Source organism: Falco punctatus (assembly GCF_963210335.1).
Source record: "Falco punctatus genome assembly, chromosome: 10".
NCBI lineage: Eukaryota > Metazoa > Chordata > Aves > Falconiformes > Falconidae > Falco > Falco punctatus.
Genome location: NC_137590.1, coordinates 32920908 through 32939930, shown reverse-complemented (window position 1 = coordinate 32939930; position 19023 = coordinate 32920908). Strand labels below are relative to the sequence as shown.

Here is a 19023-nt window from a genome sequence, read left to right as displayed (position 1 = left end):
CCCGGGACGGGTTTCTCCGCGTCGGCCGCGGCCGTGCGGCCACAGGGTAACTACCGCGGGGGCGTTCGTGAGGGGGACGGTGCGGGCGGCACCTCAGGGCGGCGGCGAGGCGCTGTGGGCAGCGGGTGCGAGGGGACCAGCGGGACGCAAAGGCCGAGGCCGGGGGCGGCCGCGCTCAAAATGGCGGCCGCCGGGTGGCGCTGCGCTCGGCGGGAGGCGGCGGCGTGACATGGCGGCCTCTGGGGGGGGGTAGCGTCCCGCCGCCCGGGCCCGCGCTTCCCGCCGCTGCCGCCGGGTCTGCGGGACGAGGAGCTGAGGGAGGGAGCGGGCCCGGCCAGGAGAGCCGTGCCTCTGCAGCCGGCTGCTCTCCCCGGGGAAAAACACCTGCCAGCAGAAAAAGGGCATGTGTGTGTCCGGGGCCCGCTGAAGTGCTGCGGCCTTCACCCCTCCCCGCCCCAGGAATTAGGGCGTCCCTGCCCACGGCTGACCCAGGTGCAGTTCAGAGATGCGTGCCGAGGAGGGGTAATGTTCAGGAAGACTCAGGCGCGGTTATTGAAAGTATTTGACCTCAGAGCAAAAAGCAGTTTGGCGGGAGGGTGAGGCCTGGCGCGCTGAGGTGCCCAGCTAGCGCCCGAGCAAGCTGCAGCCGCGTCTATCCCGGCAAGTGCCTGATCCCCGGTGAGGCACGCGGTAATGGTTTAGTCGCGACTTACTGGAGGAGAGCTGAGGCCCGAGCTAAAGCTGTCACATCAGCAAATGGCTTTTCATATGAGCCCCGACATAGGAGTAAGGTTCCTCTTTCAACTCAACCCTCTGTCTGCCTTTGTTCTGGATTCTTCTGGTGTTTTTTGTTTTGGAATGTGCTGGAACCCGGTGAAGCAGCGTTTGCTGCACGTGCTGTTGCACTGCAGCTGGGCTGCTCGCACAGCGAAGGAGTTATTTCAGGTAACTAGCAGTGGCAGAGTTTGCACCTTGGAGAAATGGGATGGGGTTTTGGTGACGTCTCTCAAGGGTGCTGGAGTTTTTACTCTGTTTGTGGAATATAATTTGAGATGAGAAATTAGTTTCTTTTTCTGATGCGGAAGCGCTTCAGCAATTCAACTGTGTGATTTCATTGATTTTGTGATTAAATTAGTTATGGGTATTTTTAACGTACTGTGAGCTAAAATTAATCTCCATTCTGCAATTATAAATGTTGGTGAAATTTAAAATCATTCCAAATCAAAGGCAGAGCTCTGTCTTCAGTGCGGCAAAGGGCAGACTGAGAGACTCTGGAAAGTAGAAACCATCCATCAGTGATCCAGTCCCTGTGCCTATGCCTTCTCAGAGGGGCTATCATGACAGGGCCTTCTTTTGTTATGTGATCTGTTTTTTGCAAAAATTCCTAAGCTGCAGTCCCCGTTTTCTACTTGCTTAAATGTCTTTGAGTACAGACAAAGATAAGAACTGTTAGTCATGTTCTGTCATTATACCCAAAAGATAGATTTTTTATGTAAAGAAAAAGGTATGTGTACTGGACTCTGTATTTGTTCTTTCACTGTATCCAGTGCTGAAAAGCGGTATGACCCAAGGAGATCAGCTATTGACCACCTTTACCCATTTAGAAGTGATCTCCCAGCTGTTCCTGAGAGGCAGAGGAGCAAACCTGTAGAAACACTTCACTGTTATTACAGAGGTTCTTTGATCCAGAAGTAATGAACATATACATGTATACATTTAATCTTTATTGAGCAGTTAAAAAAGTAAAAATAATTTGTATTCAAAATAGCACTAGGTATACAATAATGCATAGTAAGTATAAGTGAGAAATAGTTGTATGCTCTAACAACTGAACATGTAAAATTGGAATATCAAGGTTTGGTGCTGGCTGTGTGACCCACTCACAACACTTAAACTCTTTCACAGATTATTGGTTTAATTTGTGGAAAAGGTAATTTCATCTAATATTTAGTCAGTGTTGTCGTGTATTCTGCCACTGCGTGTTTCTAAGCTATGTTTGATTCCAGGAAAAGGCATTCTGGGAGTTGCGCGTATGGTCGTTACCTTGGGCAAAGTGGTAACAAGTGGTGAGACTTGAACAGGCAATACAAGGAGACTGGCAGTAATTGCCCATGAATGTGCTTGAGTGCATGAATTCACCTAAGTGAAAAAGTCAGAAGGCGGCTGTGACCAGATCGCGAATTCTGCTCAGAGTGGTCTTCCAGTGAAGGTGCCCTTGAGGACTCCTTCCGTGCTGCTGCCACCAGAACACTCACTTTCCAGTATTACTGCCAAAGATGGGCTTGTCCAGGAAGATGTTGCCTTGTATTGCCTGGGGCCTGAAAAAAGTCCTTGCAAAGAACAAATTTTGAGGTGCCCTTCTCAGTTTTGAGTAGCCACAGTGGAGAGGATGAAGGACAGGTGATCTGCCCCTAAAGACTTAAGTGAATTCCTCACTCTGAGAGTAGGCAACCACAGATAGTGCTTATGGCAAGCATTTAGAAGTATGCCATTGTTAATACCTGTTTGGAAGCCTCTGTGGCTTAACTCACAATTTCAGTAAGGTTTACGTCTCTCCAGAGCTTCCAGTTTGGATGCTGCGTTTAGGGTACTGGTGCTGCTATAGCTATTCAGAGCTGCCCCAGATTGTGTGTTTGGATGGTCTGGGCATTGCTTTGACAGTGCAGATACGTAGTGTGTGTATGAACAAGCATTTAGCAGAGAATTTGTAGTTTCTGTAAGTGGTGTTGCCCTTATACCTGTTGCACAGTCATCCTTCATCTTTTTTTCAGGGTGCAATTGAAAAGGAAGCTGGGAAGGCAGAGGCAGATAGATTGTAGTTCTACGCTGAGAAGCATGGACAGACTCATCCTGTACACAATAGACAGGTATTGTTAACAAACCTTGTGTGCCCTCTCAGCAGAAGCAGCATGTGGACAAGAAGAGCTTGTTATCTGCAGTAACTGATTGATTTCTCTTCTCTTTTTCAGCGGATAGAGACTGGGAAAATAGTGGTGATGGTGAAATAGTGAAAAACTGATGGTGAGTTTATCTCAGATTAACAGAATTGTCTCTTCAGGGCCAGAATGTGTTTTAGAGAAGGGAGAGAGAAAGATCTAAAATCTGAGAATGCGTGAATACATTTGGCTAGAAAGATGACTAAGAGAAGAGTCTGAGAAACACGCATGGCAGTATTTCAGGGAAAAAGAAAAGGCAAGCACGACTTGCTTTGAGAAACTTAAATGTTGGGTTCTTTGTTATGGTGGAATTCATTTAAGGTAAAAAGACTCTTAAGTGCTGAAAACCATGGAGGAGGCTGTACCTACATTTCAGAAGGTCACCAACTCTTATTAAAGGAGACTTTTAGAAGTAGGTCAGACATTACTAGTAGTACTTGAAGTGGGTTTATACAGCACTAGTTCATAATTCAGTTAGTAGCGTTGCGCTGTTTGTACTTAGTGAGCTATATTTTAATATGGAGAGGGATGGATTCCATTGGTCTTATTCATGTTGAGTTGCAGTCAGTGGAACTAATTGTTGAATAAGGTATGCTCAGCATGAGAATGGGTGATGGAATCTAGCCCAGATGGAAATATCTTTTAAACTACTGCTGTATTAGAGGGCAGCCATCTCAACAGAGGCAAATCTAGTGTGTTGCTAGAAGCGCTTCAAGCTATTCTTGGGGCATGTTGCAGTATTTTTACAGATGAATACAGGGGTTGTTCTAATGTGATACCCCACACCCCCCCAAGGTTGAATCACAGAAAGATTGGGAAGGAATCTGCATTGTAATTGTCTCTCCTGTGTTACAACACCAACAAAGTAGCTGGGCTAACGCAGTTTTGCAGAAATCACTACTTAACTGCAGCTGTGTATATAAATCAGTTTACTGAAAATCTTCTGTTGTGTAGTGTTCTTAATGCCATTTTCTGACATTTTCAATCTGTGGTCTACTCTTGAATTTTGTGCAGCTTTCTTAGTAGTAAAGTACTGGTGCAGTTTTGCAGCTATATGCAGAAATCTGGAGAAGAGTACTAGCATGCCTAGTGATAAATTGAGGAATACAATGTAGATGCAAAGTACTGTTTTTAACATTGAACTGAATTTATTTTCAAGCATTAATAGGAGTACTGCTTACAGTATTACATGGAAACATGAGATAGTCTTTCAATGAAGCACAGATAAAAGATACTGCATGTAATAGCAAAACCACCTAGCTGCAGGCTAGCCAGTTGCTCTTCTTAGGTGACCTTGGTTGCCAGTGTACAGAAAGAGAGGCAGTCCTGTAGGAGATGCATGGAAGGAATGTAGACACCTCTCACCTTTAACCAAGGTGGCTAAATTGAACAGCTTAGGTATGATGATAGCCCCCCTAACTGAACACTGCCCTAACTGAAATGCAAAACTAACAAGTGGCCACTTTCTATGATGCAATTCTAGTTAAGTGTGCTGCATTTTCAGTATTTTTATTCCTCTACGGAGGACCAAGATAGGGTATACAAGAAACAGTAGTAGTACCATAGTAGTACCATAATTTAGCTAGCTGAAATAGGGGTCTGTATAGCAATTTAAGCAACCATCCTATGTTTTCTGGACAGAGCCCTAGAGCTAGTGTCTTCAGTGACACTTGCAAAATACAAGAACCTGTGAAGATCACATTTAATGAGAACCCCAAATTTCTCTCTCAACTGCTTTCTGAGGATGACAAAAGCCAAATGGGCAAATAACTGTAGAGAAAACCAGCACATTGTCTTATTCCCACTGTTGAGGAAATGTTTGCATCCTTCATCGTGGAGAAGTATACCACTAGAAATAGCTGGATGCTAAGTAAATTAGACTACTTATTTAAATTGCTACTATGATAGAAATAACAGAAGAAAACTTTTGTTTTAAAGCAAGTATTTTTAAAAATTTCATTATGTTAGTATACTTGTTAGTAATGTAAAATATCTGTTAGTAATATAAAAACATTTAATAGTATAAAACTAAATCTTTGAATTTTCTGCTGCATAAACATTTCCTTGTACTAAAGTTGCATTTTGGTTGTTTTTTTTTAAAAAATAAAAGTTATATATACTGTTAAAAATAATTTGCACTAACTAATCCTATTAATCCTTTAAAACAGAGCCTTAAAAGCTTTTGGCTTCTATGAAGAATTGCATAGATGAAAGTGCAACTAATGACAACAGCCTAGGTAACTAGCCACCTTGCTATCATTTAAACAAATTAATGTTATGGGCTGGATTTTGAGCTGTGATTCTGTCACAGAGACAGGGTGTAAAGCAGGAGGAGCAATACAGCATAACTTTTGAGCTCTGGTCCCAAGTCCACCCTCCATACAGGTCTGCTTTGGGAGATGCTCTGTAGCTGCAACAGCCACAGCATTAAGGGCCCTCCCTGCCCTGCTTCACTTTTGCTCCTGTGCCATCGTTACACTGCGGCAGCATGGTGGTGCAGTGTATGGTTGCATATATTGGCCCTATGCTGTTTCTGTGCTGGGAAGATTCTCTCTGGGCTCGCTTCAGACCCTCTGCAGCTCCGGTACACTGGAGAGGTGGGCAGGGGCTGCAGTGCTGACTGTACTCTGGCTCTATGCCTGTTCTGAACTCTTTCTGCAACCGGTCCATAAAGTAATCCCCAAGACTATTTCTGCCATCTTGGGAACAGTCAAGCCTGCGAGCATTGGTCAGCAGATCTCCCATCAGCTTGATCTTCCGGATTTTGGGCCCGATAAATTGTTTCTTGATAGTGTTTGCACTATGAGGATCTGCATTTTCAATACTCAGGGCATAAAGCTCTTCAAAGTATCTTGTCATTGTTTTCCACTGTACCATTGCTGTTTCCAGGGCTTTCATCAAACCGACTGCATACTCACAGTTTGGTTTCTAAAAACAAGAAGACAGAATTACGTTCATTCAGAAGGACAGCTCATCTTACTGTATTCTTTGAGGGTTCCCTGCAATTTAACTGGTGATCTAAACAGGATGTGCTAGGATTTTGGAACAGCTCCTTCTAGTTTGGAGCATCTGTTGGTTTTTTGCAGAGGTGGATGGCTGTAAACATACAGAAGTGGCAGAACTTTTGTTCTGTGACCAAGCACTTTTTCAAGAAACAGAGAATTAGATAGCAGCAGCTATGCCTGAAAAGTCCAGGAAACCTTAACACAGAATCATAGAATGGTTTGGGTTGGAAGGGACCTTAAAGATCCTCTAGTTCTAATGGGCAGGGACACCTCCCACTAGACCAGGCTGCCCCGAGCCCCATCCAGCCTGGCCTTGAACACTGTCAGGGAGGGAGCATCATGTTCCAGTGTCTCACTACCCTCACAGTAAAGAATTTCTCCCTAATATCTAATCTAAATCTATTCTCTTTCAGCTTAAAACAGTTATCCCTCGTCCTGTCACTGCACTCCATGATAAAAAGTCCCTCCCCATCTTTCCTATAGGCCCCCTTTAAGTACTGTAAGGCCACTGTAAGGTCTTTGCCAATTCAAACTGAGTATTTTAGAAAGTTTTTCAAAATGGCCTTTTTATTTTTACTTTCTACAGCTTAACAACTACTATGATAGTTTGGCCTATTTACAGAATACTAATTTGGTAGGGGAGAATCAGCCCTCCTTGGTCTTTAACAAATGAGGTAGGTTGATTTTTCCCCCTCCGATAACTCTGAGTTATTTCTTTGTATCTGTGCAAGCCTGAGTCAGATGTTTAGTTCTAATTCAGCCTTCAGCTGTGCTCCAGTAGGTCAACTTCTACCCCAAGCTGGATGTTTCTCCTGCTTCCTTCCTTACAACCTTTCTTAGCTGCTCATGGCTTCTACGCTTCTATTTAGTTTCAGTGTGAAGAGACAAATGGGCTGTTTCAACACAGTGCAAGGAGTCTCATAATCCATTACAGCACGCTGGAAACAGCAGTCTCCAGCTGAGCAAAAGAAAAAGGGCACCACTGCTCGTATTCTTGTGGGCTAGAAAGCAACCACGTAGAGTTCGGACTGTATGCCTGACAGTGTCTAGGCATCACGATTGAGAACAAAACCACGTACACTACTGTGACAGGGAAATTATATCTGGAAATCCAATAGTGGATGAATGCACAGATTTGAAGTAGCAACAACATAATGCAAGAGGAGTAATTGCTACGGATTGCAACTGCTTGAAAGCTTGTTGTATATTACTCACCTGGATGGTTTTAGAACAGTAATGGCCTCCTCTGTCTTGCTGATACTTCATCAAAGCCTCTGCAGCTTTTCTCTCTTCCAGAGCTTGATGCAAGAAGAACTTTGATACATTTGGTAGAGCCACGTGTGACTGATCGAAATTTTCACCCTAAGCACACAAAACACAAGTGTTAAGATTTGCTGGAGATGGAACCCACTTGTGGCAGAACATGGCTTTATCAGAACTCAGGAGACCCTTCTAATGGAAGCTGCTCTACCAGCACAATCACTTCACAGACCTTAATCCAAATTTCTGCAATAAATGGAGTAAGTAGTTATGGTCTTAAATTAAATACCTCTGTCTCTATCCATCCAGTAGACCTCCATCTGTCCTTTGATACTGGATAGGTAACTGTAGTACTGATGTTTTCTCTCAGTAGCAGAGACAGATCCTCAGAATATTTTGAGTGGCTGGGGTTTGTGTGTATTTTCATTGTTGTGTGGCATTTTTGTTCAGGTTTTTTGTTTGTTTTGTTCTTTAAATGTAGTCGCAGTACAGGGAACCTTAAGATTTATCCCTTCAGGTCAGCATTCCAGTGAAATGTTGCTTTCAAAGGTATGAGAAAAGATGAGGCAAATACCAAAAAGAGAACAAGCACAACTTTGCATCTACTTACCAGATTCTTTATGGATAATGTTATTCCAAAATAAAGAATACTGCTACTGATCTATACTGTATATACCTTTAAAATTGTATTTAGCTCATGCCTAGGAACACTTCGGAAGTGTTAGGACCCTAAACCCACTGCAGGCCTTGTTCTGTTCTGTATGAGAAAGTAACAACTTCAACCACTGCAATATTTGACTGTGCTAATAGATCTATCAGCTCTTACATTGGAAGAACTTTATCCATAGTGTTGCTATCCCATAAAGAGTGTATTAGAGGCAGGCAGCAAAGGAAAGCCACCAGGTTATACTAGTTTCAACACAAGCTCGGCACAGCTCCGATGTTGAGGAGAGCGAGAGGCCGGCAGCAGGTGGGAAGATGCCAAGAATCACACTGCGGGAGCTACAGCATCTTGATCTGCTCTTTCCCTAAACACATATATGCGGTGTAGCACAGCTCTTGTCTCTCAGGCATACTCCGGATCAGAGTACTGCATGTCAGGCTGTTGGCTTGTAGTCTGCTCAGCTGGGTGAGGAACTAGCACGTGTATTTTTAAAGTTTTTGTGCTTCTTACTGTCTTCCCCACTTTAACCTATTACCGTGCTTAAATATGAAGTACTTGTATTTCATCTGTGTTGCTCTGTTTAGAAAAAACACAGAGAAGTTATATACACAATACATGTTTATGTTTTCTTATATTTATGGCTATCTGGGATATCCTAAACCTGTGACACATACCCATGCGTGACCATCAACTATTCAAGAGAAAGTACATACTGGAATGTTTTATTGAAAACATTCACTGCAGTATTTGCATAATCCTTTTCCTGAAGTTATTAATTCATGTTTCTGTTGACAGAAGAGTCAAGATTCTGCGTTTTATAACCAGCTCCTCAGTGCAAGTATGCTGCATGACTTCAAGTAGAGCACTAGTTACCACACCTGCTCAACTGTTAAGGTAAATCTTTTCCATCAGTCACTGTTCAAGATGTTCACATTTCTAGGTTTGCTGTATGCACAGTCAATTTCTAATTGAGCTTTCTCCATCCCGCCTAGCTGCCAGTCACTAGTATAATTTTAAGCCACACGATTAACAAGTAGAGGTTTTACTGCATACTTAAGTTTTTATTGGACTAATACTTGACACCAAGCTCGACCAAAAGATCTTTGGGGATTTATTGAATATAGTTTGTGGTGCTTCTCAGTGGATGCTTGGCATCAGAAGGGATGGCATGGATGATTTCTTGATTTTAATGGCTTTGTTAAAATATATGTTGCCTTAATATTTGATATGTAGCCAGACACTATGTTACACATATCATGATACACATTACATAGTATCAGAGAGTTTTTTTAGTTCATGTCTAAGGTTGCTGCCTGCGGAGCAAAAAACCTGAGGCAACAGCGATGTTCACAAGCTCCCTTCACCATTTAACCACACACGACTATTTTACATACAGAGTTTGGGAAAAAACCACGGAGGAGTTACAGCGCGGAGCCTTTGCTGCGCCTGCCCCTCTGCCCACAGGCATCACTCCCCGCGGGAATCGCCCCAAACGCCCGAGTTCCCGACGCACCGCCCGCTCATCCCGCACCTCCGTCCCTGCTTTTCCAGCCACGCCGGGGCGTGGGGCGGCAGCAGCCCGCCGGGAGCCCGGACGCCCCGCCACCCCGCCGCCCGCCCGGGCAGGGCGAGGGGACACCCGGCCGGGCGCTCGGCCGCCTGCCCGCCCGCCGCCGGTGCGGGTCCCGGTGCGGGTGCCTTACCAGCGCCTGCAGGCTGTAGGCGAGCTCCAGCAGCGCGCCCGTGACCCCGCAGAGGCCTTCCTCCACGGCGGGCGGGAAGCTCTGCCGCAGGCGGCTGCCGGGCAGCGGGCGGTGCGCCGGGCAGGCGGGCAGCGTGACGCGGGGCCGCTTGGAGCGCGGCTCGGCCATGGCGGGGGCCGCCATGGGGCAGCGGGGCCGCCCCGCCGCGCCGCCTGATATAGGCCGGGCACCTGCGGCGCACCTCGCCGCGCCCGGCCGCGCCGCCCTCGGCCCGCCTCCCCGCGGGGCCTGCGGGCGGGGGGAACGGCGGGGGCCCGCCATGGCGGCCGTGCGCCCGGGCGGCGGTGGGCTGAGCCGCCGAGGCGCTGCGTTTCTGCGGCTTCTGTGAGGGAGGGTCGCCAGGGTGGGTCACGCTTGGATAGCTCCTGATAGCGAGCGGCGAACGAAGGGCAGCGGGGCCGGGGCCGCGGGTGGGGCTGGTGGCCCTGGGAAGGGGGCGATCTGGGGGAACACCCGGGGAACTTGGCCGTGTGTCTGCACATGCCTTGGCCACGCGGTGAAGCCTTTATCTTTTCCGATTTGGCACTAGAAATGTTTCTGTCAAACTGTTCCTATCTAGACAGATTAACCCATCTTCGGTATTTGAGTAACTAGTAGTCCTTGATTTGTACAGCAGCTTCAAAACACATACATTTTGGACCTTTTCAGCTGCTTTGCCATATGGATGGCACTGTGCGTGTCACTGCTTGAGCGTTTATTTACCTTTTAATAGATTCAAGCCAGTGGAGTGGAAGTATGAGTAATCTCAACACTTTTGGAGCTTGATAATTTTCTGTTCGGTGACTTTCTGTTCAGTAAGCCTAATTTTACGTGTTGTTCTGTGGAATATTTTTCTAGCGTATCACCCCACTCCCCCACAAACCCAGGATGCTAAGGGCACAATCGTTATTCCATTGCGTGTTTTAATTGTTATTGGATCTGACTACCTTGAGCAGAGCACACATCATTTGACAGTAGTCATGTAAAGTGTGAGATAATTGCCCATGAGAAGCAAACTTACTTCTGGTTTGGTGCCTCCATCTTGTATGCTATTCAGCCCTCTTTGTTTGGCGTAATAGTCCATTTTTCATTCCTCTGATTCTTCTGTATTCAAGTTAAATTAGAAGTTTCGGCAAATAAAATGTAAAACGGTGTCCTAAGTTTACTTTTAAGAAAAGATTAAACATGCTTATTTTAAACATTTGAGTAAAAAACGCACGTGAGTAAAGTATATTTATAAGTATATATATATTATATATATATAAAGGCTAAAGTACGTATCTAAATTCGTAAGTTAAAATATATTCATTGACAAGACAGTTCAACAACGTTTGGCTTTGTTCTGAATTTGTCAATGGGGTCCTCTTTTTCACTGGGGCAGTAGGGACTTCTGCTGGGAAGCTGGACTTGTGACGGTTACCTTTTAGCCCCCTCCGTTCCAAGGGTCTTTGTTTCAGCCTGTGAAATAGTTGCTGGCGTTGTAATTGAATGTTGTCTGCTCTGGAGACATTCAACACCTGCCTGGACACTACTCTGTGCAGCCTGCCTTTAGCGGGGGAGTGGGCTAGGTGGTCTCCAGAGGTCCCTTCCAACCCTGACCAGTCTGTGATTAGGGATTATTCCAGAATAATCCTTTGATTGCCTCAGAAGAGGAGGAACAAGGATGGTATCTCTGTGTGTGTACGCATTGACATCCTAATCTAAATAGAATACTTGGACAGTCCAAATAATTTAAAGCATGATATCACAATAGAAAGCAAGTTAGCTGCTGTCTCTGTGGAAAAGTTTATAGTTGTATTTTGTTAGGTGGGCTTTCATGACAATAATTTCTGAGCATATGAGCTCATAGATGCTTGTATCTGTATTAATGGACTTCTGGTGCCTTGGAATTCATAATTAATTCCCATTTTAGTGATGGAGAACTAAGATGTGAAGATGTTTCTTAAGGCCACCTATGATTTATGGGGCTGATCTGAAAATTTACTAAATTTCCTTAATCTATACATTCCTTAACCCCTCTTTTTATGGCAACACCATTCAATTTATTTTGCTCCATGCTTCATAGAACTAAAGGAAATGCACATCATTTTTACTGTATTCAAATGTGTTGTGGAAAAAAACCATTAGAAAGTAACATAGGGGTTCTTGCTACATAGGGTGAGGTGGTGTCACATGCTGGTTGTGTCTGGACAGAGGAAAGTATCATCTGTTCCAGAAACTTCTGGTCTGAAATCTTGGTTTTCAAGATAGACTATCCTGGGGAACAAGCTCTTTGCTCAGCTTCTTGGTTACACAATTTTAATGTGGCATAGAGTAAGTGCAGCTGCCTGCTATCAGGTAGGGTTGCTTTTAAGACATTACTTTTTTCCCCACCTGCCCTAAACTGAAGTCTTGAGGGTCTCTCCCAAACTGTAGGCTTCAGAAAATTTAATACCCACTTGGGGTAACGATATCTGTATATGACTTTGATACAACAAGTGAACCTGGCTTAGATCCTCATTCCTACTAAGTCCTGAAGTACAAAGGTACTTTACAGATTTCCTCAGTGAACTGATGTTGGGGTGAAGGGGGTTGGGCACTGAGTGATCTTGCCTGAAGGAAAGCAAGAACAGATGGTTGTATGTGCAAGTCATTGCAAAAAGCGTTGCTGACATCTGTAGATGGGGTTGGTAACAGGATTGACCTGTTTATTTCCATAATTTAGGAATATTTAAATGTAATGTTAGGCACATGCTGTGATGAAAGAGGCCTTTATTAGTTTGTCTGATTTTGCATTATTTTGGTACAACACATTTTAAAGAGTTGAAACTGCATGGCAGAGTGGGAAGCCAAACAACTGCAGCATGGTATATAGAACTGCAATTAAAATTCCAGCAAAATAAGCTCTCTTACATGCCTCACTTCCCCCCTTTCTTTTTATTCTTCGGCAGAGTGCAGCAGAGAGGACTGTTATTGTCAGTGGGCTTTTAGCAATCATCTGAAAATATCCTTTCTGCTGAGACTGCAAACATTTAGGTATATCTGGCCATTTTCTGCCTCAGTTCTTTCTCATTTAAAGCTAGGCTTTCGAAACCGAACTTTTTAATCTGAAGCTGATCTTGTTTGTTCTGTAACCACAGGTAGCAACAGTTATGGCTGTTGTTTCTATCCAGCTACCATCTCTTAGCTTCTTTCTAGATGTGACAGATTTTTCTTGTGCTTTGCAAATAGTGTGTCTATGCTGTCAAACTTTTTTCTTATGTGGTCATTCAGTGCCCCTCAATAGCTGTGACGAAAATGGAGGGCTCTTTGAGGAAAAAGTAATAAACAAATAAATGTATGATATGTATGCCTGTAAATTGGCCTTCTTGATTCATGATTTTGTTCGTTATTAACTGAAACCTAAGCTCTGTCAGGAAGTGGAGATGATTCATACGAACACCCTTGAGTTCACAATTGCTTGTATTGGACTTGAAGTCATTTAATCCATTTTTCTGTATGCTTTTCCATTCTCAACAGGTGCTTCATTTTTAATATTTTATCTGATACCACTCTTCTTTTATTTCCTTTTTATATGGAGGTAAAGCCAGCAAGACTTCTGAGTTGTTCTGTTTCCTTTTTGTACTGTATGACTCATAAAAGTTAAAAAAGCAGCCTGAAATTTGGGCGGTTACTACTTAAGTAAGCATAGAAAAATAACTTTTTTTAACTGTCTCACGGTAAAAGTAGTCATCAGCAAAACATGAGATGGCCCTGGAGTGACAATAGCACTGTGACCAGGCTGTGAGGTGGACGTTCTGGAAAATGCTTTTTGTCTGTATGCCACTAAGCAAATGGAAACATCCAGTTTGTTGTAGTGCTGTGAAATCAGCATGTTTTAGTGATAGAAGAGAAGGATCTCCCAAAAGTAAAAATTAAAGCTTTTGACCTTTCAAGTCAGTCTTGATCTTGTTGGTATCAAACAGAGCAAACAGGAGCCTATTTTGGGGGGTTATAGGTACTGAAAATTACTATGCAGTGCCGAATCTACATGTATTTCATATACATTCTGTTTACTAAAATGGGGTACCAGAATGAAATCTTGTTTGTAAAATACTTGGATTAATTTTGGATCTGGAAGTAATTTTTGAAGTGCCTATTTTTGTCACTCTCCTGAAATACTCCAAAACTTAGTTTTCCATTGCTTTCCTTTTCTAGAGAGTCAAAGACTTTCTTCCTCTCGTTGATAATTTTGTATTTGCATATCATCCATTACCACAGTGTTTAAAGCCAGTTGAGATGTTTGAGGATGTTCTTCAGCATGTCTTTTTTTGCCTTCGTTTGGTTTTCCCACTTTACACCAGGAGCCTGACAATGTTGCGACACTTCACGCCTCTGATGCAACTTTTATCTCAGGCAGTTCAGTTCCATAGGCTTCCTTGCCGAGTCTGCATGGCACGGATATTGAGAAGTTGGCTTGTTTGTCTTTCTTCTCTTGCAGTGAAATTCTTCTTTAAGAAGCCTTCCAAACACTGGATAATATAAACCATTGTGATGTATAGAGAGTTCTTTAAAACTTTACTGATTGAAATCTGTCCTTCAAAGGAGTATGCCCACAGCCTTCGGGCATACCTGTGCTGTGTCTAAAACAAACATAGAAGACAAGCTCCTAAGAGTTTCTGAAATACAAGCAAGCTTATCTTTGACCTTGTGTCACAGAACAAGTATAGAAGGGTTTCCTAATTCCTGCTGTTTTCTTCTCTGCAGTGTTTAAATTAGTTTATCTGTCATTAATGCTTGCTTTTACCATGGCACCCTTCCAGTAGCAGAAAGTTTGCTTCAGGTAGTGCTGTGAGGAGACAGGCAGCCTCAGCTCCTCCCAGCAGGGTGCTGCCAGGGCCAGGAGGGGCCCAGCGCCCTGCAGCACTGCAGGGAGCCTCTGGGACCACTGTGGGTGATGCTCAGAGCTGCCCCGTGACCTTGGTGTTCGGGGCACATCCTGCCTGCATGGCTGCTGCCGGTCCCCAGGCATACCTCCCGTCTTTCTCTCCCCGCAGGCTCTTTCCAGCTGCTGCCACGACCCCGGTGCTCAGGCAGACTCATCCTCTGCCTTTGCTCCCCCTCTCCCTTCTGCGGACCCCCAAGAAAGCTCCATGCCATCAGCAGGTTTGGGGGTTGTGTGTATGTGTGAGCTCTGCAGTCATGCCTGGCTGACATCACTGCGTAGGTAGACTCTTCTCCTGCTTCAACCTGGTTGACGTTTGACATCTTCAGCTTACTGCATCTCAAGTCAAGCTGCATATGGTTGTGTTTGAGTGTGTTTTCATACATGCGCGTAATACTGGGGCTGCGGGTAGTACTGCACTGTGGCCACTACTAACTTGCATCTAGGAGCTGTGTACCACTATTTCTCTGAAGCATGTAGCACACTTCCCAAAGCGATTGTAAATGTTGATGATTCACCTACAGCAAGTTGTTCTTCCCTAGCCTTTTCTCCTTGTATTTACAAACTTCGCAGGTGTGCTGGCTAGGCTTCTCAGCTTATCTGTGTCCTGTTTAAGAGCCCTGCCTCTGCCAGTGCTCAGGAAGCCACCGTTTGGCTTGGCCCCGGGGACTGCCCGTGTTCCCTGCCTGGTGGCTGCAGAGGGCTGGCAGCCCAGCTCAGCCAGCTTCAGCCTGGTCAGCAGTGTTGGCCCTTCAGTCTCCACGTCTTCTCTTATAAATACGTTTAAGCTTTAAGTGGACTATTAATTTCAGGTGGTACTGGCTGATACTAACCGTTTGATTTTTTTAAAGAGACAGTGCTTAGGAATAAGTTAGAATAAATTGTCAGGGTTCCTCACCTGCCTCTGAGATTTTGCAATCATTATTTCAAGCCACATTTAAAAAAGCATAGGCCAGCAAAGTTAAGGCACATCTTTGCAATCTGTCCATGGCATATCATAAGTCCAGTCATTTATTATAGGTTGAAGTCACTGGGTCTCAGCCCTGGAGCAAATTTAAGGGCATTCTGTGGCATTTCTGAAAACATGTGGTGCACCCCAGGCAACACGTTGCATAAGAGGGTTGTACAATTCCAAACTGCCTGAAGTCTGCTACAATCTGTATACCTTGCCTTTCTGTTCTACCTTCCTTTCCACAGCTGTGGGTGAGAATCTGTACTCACTTTTGGACAAATGAGAAAATAAGACTTGATGTGTTGAAAAAGACAGTGCCTTTTTTTGTACAGTCTGCCATCTGAAATCAGTGACTGCAGGTAACGCCTTCCAGGCAGTATAAACTGTGCACTCGGTGCTCCACATGGCCCTTGAGGGAGCATCAGACCTACCTCTCTGAGGTGAGCAGGAGCAGATGTACTCTGTACATACTCAGAATATTTGGGCTAGCAGAAGTAAACTACAGGCAAGGGATGAAGATCCGGAAACCATTTATTGTCTTGCTGCTGTATGCCACTGATAATCAATGTTGATAGAGTCCTTGCTAGTACCAAGAGCACCTGCTTCTGAAGTACACGCATCCCTGGGAGTTAAATGATTTGACTGATGCCATTTGCTACTTGGCTTGAGAGGGAAGAAATGAAAGCCACAGATGTGGTAAGAGGTGTGTGAAATGTTTGCAAGTCAAGAGGAAATGATTCTAAATGTTTTAGCTTCCGTAGTCACCAAAAAATAACGAATGACCCCTTTACACTGTTTTTGTTTGAAAGAGAATCATTTCAAAGTTTAAATGAAACTACTTGAGAAAAGAAATATGAAAAGATTCTTTATTTGAAACTTTAATGTGAACATTCATCAGCTGAATGTTGGTTTTATATTTTGTATTAATACGGAATCAGTGGTGGTGAAACAGAAAACAAGTGGATAATTTCAGTCAAACATCATTGACCTTAAAGGCTATGCTAAATTCCAATGAAGTAATTCCTCTTCGAGTTCCAGTCACAAATGACCCTTTATTGCTGCTTTCTGCTCAAAACACCTCTTTTAGGCCATCTACGTTCTGCCCTTCATAGTGTAAGTGTTGTGATTCTCTAGGGCATCTCCTTCCCTATAATTTTCTGCCTAATTCCATTTTAATAGCCTTAAATACATTATAAAAAATCTGAGAATGGTAGGTGTTCGACTGTAGTCTGTTTGTTGACAGTATGTCCCAGCCAAAGTCTTCCATGCAGATTTGCAAGGATCAAACAAATTGTTTTCAATTTCAGCATCTTTATGCAGAGCACTTTTTGAATTGGGCGCTCCCCTGATTTCAATGGAATTGGGAGGTGTAACAACAGTGTGTTTGGCTTCTATCACTTAAGGCAGTCAGCACCATTAATCGATAATCTTGGACAGTGACTTACTCTGCTCTTTAGGACACAGTGGCATTAATCACAGTGATGCAGTGAAGTGCTTTATTTTTTGACTTTTAAACCACTAGCTCCAGTTGCTATCTTTTTTAGAATTTAGAAATTACTGTGCCGAGTATTTACAAATTTCACAGAACATTTTGTTCTCTGATTTAAATCCTGCATACCAAGCGCCTGCCTGGGGCAAAGACAAAAAAAGTTAGCTTTGATACTCCAAAACTGGTTGAATAAATCCTGTGCAGCTGGCCTGCGTGAAATGTGCCCAGTGACAGCAAGCTGCAGAGAGGATTCAGAGGGTTAGGAAGAGCTCTGTGCCTGTCAGACGCTGGGAGTGTTTTATTGCTTTTGGTGTGAAGGGCAGTAACGTGTAGGTATCCATAGAGCTCATTGTGAAGTGTGAAAAGTGGTGATTGCCAGGGGCTTCCCTCGGGCACATACGTGGACAACACTGATGCACAAGTGTGCAATATTGCCTTCTTTGCATGTTTCTACATGCTTTGATGTTTTCGAACTCTGGAACTGTGGTTAAAGCCTCAAATGGATTCCATGAGTCTGCAGCAGCTGAGAATATGTTTCCAGCGCTGGACATTCCTGTGTGGTTGTGTGAATGTCTCTTCATCGGTGAGGAAATGGTGGTGTCTAGCCTGTAGCGCAATGTTTGTCAAGGGAAATTCTCGGAGACTTGTTTAAATGGGCAAACCAACACAGTACAGTTTACATTTGTGTGTACTTGTGGATGAGATGCCAGTAACTGTTAGGGACTGGAGACTCTTTTCTCCCTGTGCTACTCCCACCACTAGCTCGGCTCCTTCAGCTGTCTCAAATTTGCTTCTTTTTGTAATATAACCCAGCTGAGACACGGTCCCAAGGGGAAAGTGACTTAAACATGTCTAAATCTTGGAAAGTCATTAATTAAACGATGTACAGTTCAGGAAAATAAATTTTGGAATACAAAGTTATGAAGGCTGTGATCAGTTCACATGGAACATTATGTTTACCTTTAATAGTGCATCAACAGGAATTTGAAAAGTCTGCTGTTATGCTAGCAGGGTGCTTTTGGCAGTGCTCTGCGGTGCCCCCTTTGTGAATACAGCTCCATTCTCAGGCTCCAGAGAGCCACCAGATTCTCTAGAAACGGGCACAAGAGTAACTGCAGGGAGTGGGACCAGATTTGTGGAACTGATCTTTGGAGCTCAGAATGGCAGGACTCAGAAAAGAAAAAAAATGTAGAGGCTTGCATTAATACAAGCATTTATCAGTAAACACTAAGATGGGCTTAAAAAAGAGATTTGTATGCATTGGGTCATAAATCAATTTCTAGCAAAATGAGATGAAGAAGAAAATTTTTCTTGGAGCCAATTTGGCTAATGGCTGTTTCTGGCAGGGTTTTTTTGTCTCCTCCCACGTCATTTTGTCGTGGCCATACATTGAAATAATGCACTGGGCTATATGGACCACTGGCTTGAGGAAGTGTACGGCGATTTTTACGATGCTTGTGCTGAAAGACTTCTCTTAAGGGACCTTGATGGGGTTTGATCTGATCTGTTCCAGAATGGGATCGCCCTTGTTCTTGTTGATGCATACTCATGATCTAGACTCCAGGACTCAAGCAGGACTGAGGGACATGTCAGGTGACGGTGTTACCTATGTAGACAAGGATGGTGAAGGCTTGTATGTCTAGCTTGTGACTTTGAACTGTTTGCCTTGAAGCAAGGGACAGGAGGGTTTCTTTCTTCAAAGGGTGATCAGTGCAGAGCAAAGGAAGGAGGTGGAAAATGAAAAAGAGAAGAGGAACAGCACTGAGAGTGCGCTGATTCTTTTACTGGTGTATATGAGCATTATTCATATAACTTCAAGAGAGTACATGCTTTAACTGAGCGTGTACCAGCTGAGGACTTGGCCCATAATGTCCTTTATAAAGCTCTGATTCCTCCTCAAATAGTTTTTCCCTTCCTCTTCAAAGAGGCACCTGTTGTTGGTGGAGTTGGTGATGATACTGGATTAGTGCACATGCGGTCAGCCTGCTTGGCCTCAGCCCTTTGGACCCAAAATGAACTCCAGCTGCTGTTGCCCAGAGCAGGTGCTTCATCCAGCCCTAGCAGCTGTTTGG

General features: G+C 44.1%; 1 protein-coding gene and 1 long non-coding RNA gene across 14 annotated transcripts in view; one reads left to right on the top strand and one right to left on the bottom strand.

The window, feature by feature from the left end:
• The window catches only part of LOC308070887, a 70767-nt gene that overhangs the window by 807 nt on the left and 50937 nt on the right, over positions 1 to 19023 (top strand). For 5 of the 13 annotated variants that reach the window (XR_013930898.1, XR_013930906.1, XR_013930907.1 and 2 more), the window contains 4 exons: positions 2772 to 2867; positions 2970 to 3021; positions 7238 to 7461; positions 8661 to 8759. This is a non-coding gene — a long non-coding RNA (uncharacterized lncRNA). Of the gene's footprint in view, positions 1 to 306; positions 2868 to 2969; positions 3022 to 5104; positions 5174 to 7221; positions 8571 to 8660; positions 8760 to 14622; positions 14732 to 19023 lie in introns of those variants that run through there. The other 8 variants (XR_013930899.1, XR_013930900.1, XR_013930901.1 and 5 more) reach the window with 7 other exon arrangements.
• Positions 3028 to 14600, bottom strand: LOC308070878 (ferritin light chain-like). The gene is made up of 3 exons (XM_080405568.1): positions 9569 to 14600; positions 7157 to 7303; positions 3028 to 5864 (listed from the first exon to the last, which is right to left on the bottom strand). Exons 1-3 carry the CDS (start codon positions 9887 to 9889, stop codon positions 5364 to 5366), a joined length of 969 nt encoding a protein of 322 aa, XP_080261694.1. The 5' UTR covers positions 9890 to 14600; the 3' UTR covers positions 3028 to 5363.